General features: G+C 37.1%; 1 protein-coding gene across 1 annotated transcript; it reads right to left on the bottom strand.

The window, feature by feature from the left end:
- Positions 1-4,727: 4,727 nt before the first annotated feature.
- Positions 4,728-7,025, bottom strand: LOC114841933 (uncharacterized). The gene is made up of 3 exons (XM_055502769.1): positions 6,253-7,025; positions 5,885-6,053; positions 4,728-5,688 (listed from the first exon to the last, which is right to left on the bottom strand). The coding sequence occupies exons 1-2, from the start codon at positions 6,944-6,946 to the stop codon at positions 5,887-5,889; spliced, it is 861 nt and encodes a 286-aa protein (XP_055358744.1). The 5' UTR covers positions 6,947-7,025; the 3' UTR covers positions 4,728-5,688; positions 5,885-5,886.
- Between the last annotated feature and the right edge of the window lie 4,040 nt (positions 7,026-11,065).

Here is an 11,065-nt window from a genome sequence, read left to right on the forward strand (position 1 = left end):
ATTAATTGCTTAATGTTGTAATAGTTTAATACTAGTCATAATTAACCAGTCAGAACCAAAAATATTGGCATTTAAGGTAAAAAAAATTCCATTGGTGCTTTTATTTTGAAAGGATTTAGATGTTGCGCGTGAGTGATTACTAATCTATAAAATAGTTGTTAAATAGTCATAATGTATCATTCAAAAGCAAAAATAGCCTTATTAAAGCAAAAGATTTAGATTAGGCCCCTTCAGAATAAAAGCATTATAGTAAGTTTGTGTGTGGTTATTTGCTGAACTGTAAGATAGTCAGAACCTGAAACTTAAAGCAAATGAATTGCAGTGGTGCTTCTGAAAGGATTTAGAGGAATTGTGTGTAGGTAACTGCATAACTGCCAATTGGTCTTTAAATAGTCACAATTAAGCATTCAAAGGCCAAAACGGTGCAGTTAAAGCTAATAAATTGCATTGGTGCTTTTATTTTAAAAGGACACAGGGGAAGCATGTGTGGGTAAATACTAAATTGTTAATGAATATTTAAATAGTCATAATTACCCAGCCAAAAGCAGAAATATTACTATTAAAGCTAATTAATTGGCTTGGCGCTTTTATTCTTTTAAAAAATAGTTTGACCTGTCAGTCAAAGATGTCCGACAGGAATTATCATTAGTCTAGTCTATGAGGTAAATTCAGGATCTCTCTGTGCTTTGAGGTCGATATACCCTCAGACCTAAAGTATAGGTCTGAGGGTATAGCCAGACACGTCATTAGAAAGAAGACAAGTATGACTACAAACAAGAGAAAAAACATGTTGATATAATGAAAACTGTGAGACTATAGAGCTATAGGCTATTGAGACAGGTTAAAAAAAAAATTGTCTTAAAAAACGTGCCCTTTAGCCCACGCAATAAGCACTAATGGAAACGCTGAAAAATCACTAATAACCACAAAATACTTAAACGCTCACAAATCGAAAACTATAAAAGATATGAGGACGTTGATTTACAAGGAGAAAGTTGAACGATGATAGATGCTTTTGAAATTTAAAAGACAATTCTACGCCAAAGTATCACGATGAAGCTGATGAAACATTAGTAGGTAATAGCCCTCTCCTAAAGACGACACACGTTTAGAAAGTTGAATTACGTTTCTATGATGAAGTGTTGAGTCGATGAAACCGACCCGAAAAACGGGGCTAAATAAGAAAAATAAAGCGCAAAGAGATCCCACCAATAACTAGAAAAAGTGAATGCTTCCATGTATTGCTGAAGAATTGCTAAAAATAGCTGAAACATTTGTACACAAGTGTAAAACAGGGAACGGGGCCAGAGGAGGAGATGCAGTGGAGGCGGAGGACGGAAGCAAACCTAAACACGAAACACAGATGACAACCACAAACCTTTAGATGACAAAGGACAGGACATCAAAAGGAACCAAAACTCCACTTCTTCTTCAAAACTCCTCTTACACAGGTAACGTAACTTGGCGTAGCTTTCGAGCTTACAACCGCGTTTATGGCTTAACACACCAGCAATGGGTGCACGAAAAGGCATTACTTAAATACAACCTAAAGCAGGTGGGCATCATCAATTCATTACAGCACAGGCAGAAAACAAACTCAGGAGATATCCCAAATAAAACACAGGGGCGCCCCTAGTGGCGCGAAGGCTGAATGCCACATTTATAGTGTTATAGTTAAAGTAATGTTATAACTTTAGTGAAATTAATTTAGCCTTTTGTTCGTGTGTGTTTGTAATGTGTTCTCGTTGTTTTATATGCTGCAGCCTGAGGGAGCAGAGTGTGATTGGGATTGACCTTCAGGGTGCAGTGATACATTGGATGTGTTAAAAATAAATGGGGTTTGCACTCTACTAATGGAGCACCCAAAAAGAGACAATTTCTTGTTTTTTCTACATCAACAGAAATATCTCAGGTTGTGCAGAGTACAAGACACAGATATTCTCAGGTTAGTCAATTGGCATACTGTAGCTTAGGTCTTGTTAAATATGTATTTTATTAAGGGAAGACTTGAATGTTGAAACAGTTTTAAATGTGTAAACCTAAAGCAAATGTTAATATTTTATTACAAAATCTTGTTTCAATCATAGTATCTATAAGTGAAAGGACAAAGCTCAAGAGCCTTCTCTGATTAAAAAAGATACTTATTTAAAATACTTAATTACTTTTAATATTGTTATTGAACAAAAAGCTAATATTTACAACAGATTTTAAGGAGAAACTAATGCAAAATGCAAAGGTAATTCGCCAATCATTGTAAGGGTCACTCCTATTTACACCAGTTTCTGTTATGGTGCATTACCCACAAGGCATTGTGCTATAAATTTGCATATATATAATTTGCTCATCAGTGATATACACAGAGCTGTTGTGGACACTGAGCATTAGGAGTTTGACTTCTCAGTCAATCTGTTACTGAGCTCAATCACTTATCTACTGTCAGGGTACGGCAGAGATCGGACCCACATGCACAGCGATGAGACCACCGGTAGATAGTAAAACTAAGGTTTAATGCAGTAATCCAAATCACAGGCAGTCCAGGTCAAACACGGGCAAGCACAGGATTGAGGCACAGAGGAAGCAGGCGTAATCGGGTCCGTTAACAGGCTAGGGTCGATATCAGAAGGCTCAGATTTCAGTGTTTGAATCGGCAGGCTTAGACAGGTCCGGTAACAGGCAGTGTTCAGCAACAGAAACAAGGAATTTACAATACTAGTCGGGATCAGACGAGAATCGGTGGTCAGGAACACAGAACAGGGTCAAGAACGAGGTAAGCTGAACTGAGAACTGCTGGAAAGTGATGTCATGCATTTAAGGATCTGGCGACTGGCTATGGTAACTGGTGGTGGTTAAATACACAGAGTGATGACTAAACTAAGACAGGTGTGTGTAATGAAAACCGGAAGTAAGACTAGAACTGACACGATAAGAACAGAAACCGGAGGTATAACAAAATAAAACAGGAAATAGAACCAAAACCTGACAACTTAGGCGAAACAGAAAGTCCTTCAAAATAAAACAAGAAACAAAAATCCAGATCGTGACATCTACTGCAGCTGCGCTTGTCATGGAGATGGTGCTCCAAAGGCAGGAACCTCCACAGATCAACTCAATAGTAGCAGTAAAGCTGATTTGCACCCCTGCTTGACATGCTTGTTACAGTTCTGATCAGTATAGGAATTAGCTGTATAGTTAGTCAATTAGCTTATCTTGTCATCTATCACTCTTTAGCCGTGTTTGATGTGTCTAGAAGGGTTGTTACGATACTTACCTTATTAAACAAAGACTCGAATGTTGCAACAGTCTCAAAGGTAAACCCAAAGCAAATGTAAATTTTTTATACAAAAGCATATGTCAAATATTGTATCTATAAGTAAAAGGACAAAGCTGAAGAAGGTGAAGGTGCAACTTTTAAATATTAAAGATTTAAAGAGTCCAATGCAAAAGTCATTCTCCAATCATTTCAAGGGTCACTCCTATTTACACCAGTTTCTGTTATGGTGCACAAGACATTGTGCTATAAATTTGCATATATTGCTAAATTCATCCCTTAAAAAAGCTTTTAAAAAATATAGCTAAATACACCTATAAAAGATCAGATAGTTTTAAAAAGCTGAATGTATACTCCTGTTCTGATTGGGACTCAACAGTGTAATGAACTTATCATACATAGAGCTGCTGTGGACACTGAGCATTGGGAGTTTGACCTGTCAGTCAAACTGTTGCTGAGCTCAATTACAGATCTACTGCAGCTGTGCCATTGTCATGGAGATCACAGATCAACTCAATATTTGCAGTGAAGCTGATTTGCACCCCTCCTTGACATGCTTGTTACAGCAAAACCATAATGGTTATCACAAAAATAACTTCATTTTATGAATTCCAAGACTTCAGTGTAAAACTCCAACTCAGTGAAAAAAAAATGTTCATAGAGTGAAAACTGTGGCTGTAGTGACGAGTTAAAGACAAAAGTTCTGTCTTAAAAGGACGTGTCCTCACACTCTTGCTGTGATCACATCTAGCTCAAGCAATACACACTAATGGAAAAGCTGAGAATTCCTCAAAAACCACCCTATGCTCAATCTGCTATAACTCAAAAAGCATTAAAGACATTAAAAAGCTGAACTATAGATTAATAGTTGAATAGTTGAAGATTATTTTGTAGTTCAAATGGTGTCTGTAGCTTAAAGTATGGAAGTAGTTAAAGCTGAAAGAAGACTAAACTGATTTGAAAAGTTGTTTCCATTAATTTCAATGGGAAACATAGTATAATAAAAACTTAATAACTTGAAAAATATTAAACATATGAATGAGGAAAAATAATAGCCTGTGTCTCCTTAAAAAGCTGCACGTTTTGATAGTTGAATGGTTTCTATAGCTAAACATATGCAGGACGAGTTAGATGCAGACAGAAGAACTATAACTATAATAATAAAGATTAGAAAAACAATACAGTGAATGCTTTGATAATATTAGGAAAGCACAGTGTCTGGGCAGATTCCAGGTAGCAGCCACTTCATTAAAGCAGTGTCTGCCCAGTTGTTTAAGCACACTGTAAAAAAAAATCAGTACATTTTACGGAAAAAAACTGGCAGCTGTGGTTACCAGAATATTTCCGTAAAAATGACATGTTATTCTGTAAACATATCAACATGTTTTCTTTGTAATTAAGTTTACATGTTTTTTCTGTTGATATGTTTACATATAAACTTGTTATTTTAACGGAAATATTCTGGTAACCACAGCTGCCAGTTTTTTTCCGTAAAACAGCTTACAGACAAAAGCTGTAAATTCTACCAACAAAATACACATTGTGAACCTGTAAATTCTACTGTCCATTGCTGTTAAATGTACATAATCATGCTGCTTTAAAAAGCAAGATTGTCAGTAGGATTTACATAAATTAAATGGTGAATGTACACTAAATTCCAATTAATTTCACAGAAAAGTATTATGCAAACCACCCTATTTTACAGTTTTTATTATAATACTGTATTGTGCAAATTTTAGCTCCTGGTGTTTTTTGCAGCATTAATTGGAAATATAACTTAAAGTAGCAATTTATTATTTCCATTTCTTGTAAAATGTATTGATTGAATGTTACTTAAATCTTCTATGAAGTAATGTCACAATGTGTGAGAACAGTTCATAGTGTATACCTTTTAAATGAACGTTTAACATTGTAAAGCAATGCACTATGCACGAGAAACATTAGTTTTAGTGTTAATGTGACCACAAACAATTCCAGTAATAAGAATATTTTCAATTTATTTTTATCAATCCAAATTGCAATATAGTGTAGCTTACATAAGTCTTACAGCAAGTCTTGTAATATAACAAAGAGAAGGGATTTTTGGTAGAAAAAAGCTCAATGTTTAAGGGACTGTGTCAGGGACCTTCAAATCTCAACTAAAATAGGATACAAATGTAGGCAGGCAGTACAACAGCAATACAGAACTTTGTAAAAACAAAACTTTATAACTTACTGTCTTGTTAAGCCTAATTAGCTCTGCAACTGTGCAAGCAAAACAGACAGAACACGTTCATCTTACTGTGCATATTCAGACATCACGCCACTCATGATCTGAAAGTTCCTGGATCAAGGTTAGAACTCTAGGATCCACGTGAAGACGGGCTGTGTTTGTCTTCTCAACTTTAGTGCCCTTCTCTGGGTTGATGGAGAAAAAGCACCTTTGAAAATAAAGAAATGAAGGACAACAGCATTAATACCAAATAATTCATTAACAACTTAAAATCCAAGTAAATACTTTTTGAACTTAAATCATTTAAAAAGTTAGAAAGGCAAACTGTCTCCAAGTGACATAAGCAGATGATCATCAATTTCATACAGTGCATATATTAAACAAAGCTAATTGTAATTACCCACCTCTACAGAAACTCCAGGGTTGATGCAAGCTTGGATGGGTAGTGGATATTGAAACAGTAATAGCTCCCAAACATCATGCACAGAGAAGAACCAAACGAGGGAATATTATTGTGTACAATGCGTCGATCCAAACTCAGCATGAATCGTCTTGATGAGAAAGAATATCTCCCTGAAATACAATATGAAGTACATTTTTACATCATTAAACAAATTAGTTTTAGGTGTAACAATTTGTAAGCTGGTAAGACTTTTTACTGCTAATTACACAATACTTATTAGCATAAAGTGAAATGCTACGTAAAAAAAAAACTACACCTAATGGAACAAGGTCAGTGACACTCAAAGCCCAGGAAGAAAAGTTAACTCACCACACACAACGATCATGGGAGTCAAGTGAACTTGGTCCATCTGAACTTCCTCTGCCAGGCATGTGTCCTCCACATAATAAAACATTCCATCTTCCTTTTCATCAAAGTAGGACAGCAGAAGCAACAACATCTCTTTGAGTTCTTCAGAGCAACCACTTAGTTCACCCCGCATCACTTTCAACTTTGTTAAAGCCTGTAAAAAAAATTTGCTCTTGTTTACACAAAATGTATTCATGTAGCTAAGGAGACGTTTCCCCTTCATATCTACATTTTGTGTAAAAGTTTCCTTAAGTCGGATTCCGGTGAGTTCTTTGAAGTGGACTTCCATGCCAAGTTCTGTGAACAAAAAGGGCCACTCATCCTGGAGATATTTAATACTTTTTCCCTGGTTGACTTCTTTGCGCTGTTTGTAGAAAGTCTTCCTCATTAGACATTTGACTGGGCCAATCACATCTCCATCTATTACATCTTGTAAAGACTGTGGATATTTCGCCACAACCTTTTGGGCAACTTCAGTGCACTTCCTTCTACTTATACAAGGACCTTTTTGCATCATCTCCCTAACTAAGATCCGAACCATTTCTCTTCTCATTCTTGGACTTGGTCGTTGTCCTCGCTCCAAGGACTGTATCAGTTCCTCTGGGAATTTATCCCATGGTATCATGAAGTTTCGCCATAGTTTACTGTAGGACATTGGGCACCGCTTTCGGAAGCAGTTGAGGATGAACTTTTGGGTGAAATAGACAGCAAAGATGTAGAAGGTCCTGGTGAGGCATCAATGGATGTGCTCAGGTGTCTGGCCTGCAAAAACACAAACACTCATCAGAAAAACACAACGTTATTAAAATTCTATTTATTTATTTTCTGTACAGATTACTTTTGACACCAGTTGCACATTATTTGACTTACATTTCAGTTTCCATGCAGCAAGGAGCTTTCTTGCTTGAATTGGTCGCAACACTGACAGCAAATCTGCTTCCTCAATAAACTGAAAATCATCATGTGTTTCCACCCCAAGGGTTTGTAATGTCTCTTCCACAATCTTTATGGCCACCTCTGGAAGGTCAGGCAAGACCTCCCTGATGGCCATGCTTAGAAATGTTTGCTCAAAGTCAGTCGTGTCTGGAATCAAAGAACAACACTAGTTTTCAAAATTATGAAAAACAGACAAAATGTACCCCAGTATATAAAAGTCAAGAACACTTAAATTTTAAATGAGGGTGAGAAAAAAAATGTTCACCTGTAAAACTAGTATTTTGTACCATCAACCCCTGTTAAGTTGTGTACACCACAGTGGTTAATATTTATTCGATTTATTTTAAGAGCGCACTGTGTTTGAGAGGAATGGCTTGGTGCCCGTCAACCATATATGATGGCAAGGGATAAAAATCCACCAAACTGTTAATGTTAAGACATTGAAACCTTGCACTCTGTTTAGCCACTGTGTACAGGTGGTATTCAGAGAGGTAATCTGTCTTTTTTATATCCATCACAAAATACACAGATGAATCATCATGAATTAAAATCATGATAAGTTCTCCAAACTCCAAAGACTCATCATTTTTTGACACAAGGAACTGTCCCTTTTCATATGATGTGCCTTTATACTGTATATTTGTGGATACTGTGGTGTTGCTTTCTAAAAAGACAAACTCCCTCACTGCCTCTTTAATGGCCTCACTGTAAAGGTGAGGGTAAAAACTACAGCTGTCTTTGACTTGCAAAGGATGATTGCATCCTGGCCTAGCTGAAAGATATGAATGAAACATCTGATGTCTCTCAGATAAGGTTAAGCAAATGTTTTAAAGTTTTTCAAATGCCGAGGCTCGTTTCTGTGAACTTTACAGTGTAACACATAACCTCTCAAACTTTCTAGCGTTTTGCTGCAAAAGCGACAGGTGATCATTTTCGCAAAAGACTGCGATAAAACAACACGTAAACAACGTACTAATTTGACGGAGCTAGCTTGATCAGCATGTTAGCCAAAGGCACCCTCGAACGGTAATGTGTAACAAAAAGGAAAACGAAAGTGAATCTTACCAGTATTTCGGACGGTTACGTTGGTTGTCGGTGTTTCCGTCGAGGCGTCCGCAGGTGAAGCTCTTAGGCTCCGCACCAACCGACCAGGCACCGTGAACTTCGCCAAACTGGCCGTTATCCCGCTTTTTGCGATATCCAATTACGGAGGACAAATAAACCGCGCTCCTCGGTGATTGGATGTGCCTCATAGTTTCAAATACAATTACAGGTCTGTTTTCCTGACAATATTAATCAATTTAACACTTCTTAAACACAGAATTGAATTATTTGTACCTTTGTAACAAGGCTTTAATATTGCAAAAAGGACTGACTGATTTAAAATAGAGACATCCAAAATTCTCCTACTCTCAATTCACACAAAATATAAATGATCTTATCAAAACATATTTTCCCACTTAGTTTTCACATCCTCACCAATACTGTTCCTGTGCATCATAAAACTATTCATTGTTTGTTTGATCTTGTTATCCTTGTTATTGAATTATTGATTCATTTGTTATTGTATGTATTACAGTACATACAGTAGAGCTGCTGAACATCAATTACTATTAGTTCTGTTCTGTCTCACCTACTCAGTGTGTAGGGGTCAGTGAACTGATGCACCTTTCAGATTTTAAGGAAACAGAGCTCAGATTTCCACACTGGGCAAAAGTCCAGCTTCTGTACCACCCAACCTGGTACTCCAGCTTCATCCCACAGTCCAAAGTAGGACATAGGGCCTTAAGATGCTAAATTTCCTATTGACTGTGAATGGTTGGATACCTATGGCTCTTGATGGACTGGTGAAATGTCCCTGCTTTCCACTTAATGACAAGTGGGCTAAACTGTGGCACCCTCTGACTAGAAAGTGACCAGTTAAGATGTGGGTTGGTGGGTGGATGGATGGATGGATGGTGTTGTTCCTACAGTACTAAATTTCGGGTTTTATTTATCTAATTAACCTATCAGCAGGTAGAGATGGAACTCAACAAGTTGGTCGACCAGCTAAATTACACTAACTTTGACCTTGTTATTTGCCAAAAGAGATAAGCTGATAACTAAAACATAATTTTTATATGTACTGTATATCTAAAGATATTTTATTCCTACCTCAATTATATTACGTATGCAACGTCATTTTAAGGGCCTGTGCAGTTCCAAATAAATTTCAACAACTTTTAAAGAATACACTGCTTGATATAATCTATTTACATACACTACACAAAGAAGCTACTGTAATGTGGATAAACAGTCAAGAGTTTTTACAATAGCAATACATAAACCTAAACTTAATGTGTCTCTATCACAAAATACCTTATGTATAACCTAAAAATAAAATGTAATTTTTTTTTTTGTAAAAAACAAAACAAAAAAAAACCCATAGGTTCAGCGTGTTTATTCTGTAACGTTAACAGTATTATGTTAACTTTTGGATTACAGTTGTTTAGTGTATAAACTACAGGCACTGGTATATACACATAAGAATTACGTTTTTTGAACAAATCTGTACAATAGGAAAAACAGTTTTATTTGTTTGTGTGGTATACAGCACATTACTGTAAATGACACTGTGTTTTGTTGTATTGTCTTTTACAGTATTATGCTGTCACAAATTTACAGTAATTTACTGTCAATGTTACGGTCTTTTTTTACAGTGCAGGGGCCCATGCATCAAACTTCAATTTTCTGGTCAATTGAATACCTGATTCCGATTTTTCTTTCCCACTGTATTTGTGTGTGGAACTTGTGTGTGCGTGAGCGTGCTTATGTGAACTACTCCCCTTTTGTTGAAACCTTTCAAAACATTGCAGCTCCAGCTACAAAGCCTTCTTGTTGTCTTAGGAACCACGTGCTACTAAAGATCGAAATACTTCTATTATAAAACGTCATGATTTGTGATTTAGAAATTCTGTAATTAAATACAAATAAACTAACACAAGCAATGACGCCATATAACATAGAGCTGCTGCAGATGTCTCATGTAAAATACATGAAGCGCTGTGTTCATCTTTTAATTCTCCAGCTCCATTCACATTCATGACCATGTTGTAAAGGAGTGCGTGACCAGCAAGTGTGTCTGAATAAGGCACAACAAAGCGGAGTCTTTGGAGCCGAACAGCCAGTTAAGTCAATTCATCACAGTGACTCGTAATAGAGGGGAGAATCCTCAAACCATATGGTCTCTGAAACGTTTTCTTTTAGCCATTGTGCGGACACGCTTGTCTCAGTATTGCGCGCTGCGGGAGAGCCCCCGCCCAGGGATCACGCAATCTCTCTTTCTCTCTCCAGAGCCTCGTCCTTGGAGGTAAAATACAAGTTAGTGTTGTGGTGAACGCAAATCCCTAGCGGTTCTGCCAGACATAGGACCGAACCCAAATAACTGACGTCTGTTTATTTTATACGATCACAGTTTGCACAGTATCTGCACGTTCGAATAAAAGGCACCTAATGGTTGTACAATAATAAATACATGAAACGGTGTTTTACAAGCGATTCCACATGTTTTGATTGTGATTATCATATCATAATATTTAATAATTTAGCTTATCAATGAATAGCGGTCAAAACTCACCTCGAGCTGCTACACGGTAGAAGCCCTATAAACCTTCAAATCAAAGCAAACGTAACATGCACTGAAATGATTAATTATCCGACTCCGTCTTTGTGTGCACCTGCTAGTTGAACACACAACACCAAGCGCTGCGCTGCTGCCCGAGCGCGTCCGTGCGTAAAGACATCACCGCAACGCCCCAGCGTCTTACTGCAAACGTGGCCTAGTCATTTTACGGACACC

The sequence above is a fragment of the Betta splendens genome, chromosome 15 (genome assembly GCF_900634795.4).
Source record: "Betta splendens chromosome 15, fBetSpl5.4, whole genome shotgun sequence".
Classification (NCBI taxonomy): Eukaryota; Metazoa; Chordata; class Actinopteri; order Anabantiformes; family Osphronemidae; genus Betta; species Betta splendens.

Coding starts and splice junctions, on each gene's coding strand:
- LOC114841933 (XM_055502769.1), bottom strand. CDS start 6,946: ATGTCCTACAGTAAACTATGGCGAAACTTCATGATACCATGGGATAAA. Junction 6,054..6,252: donor TCCCATGATCGTTGTGTGTG/GTGAGTTAACTT, acceptor ATTGTATTTCAG/GGAGATATTCTTTCTCATCA.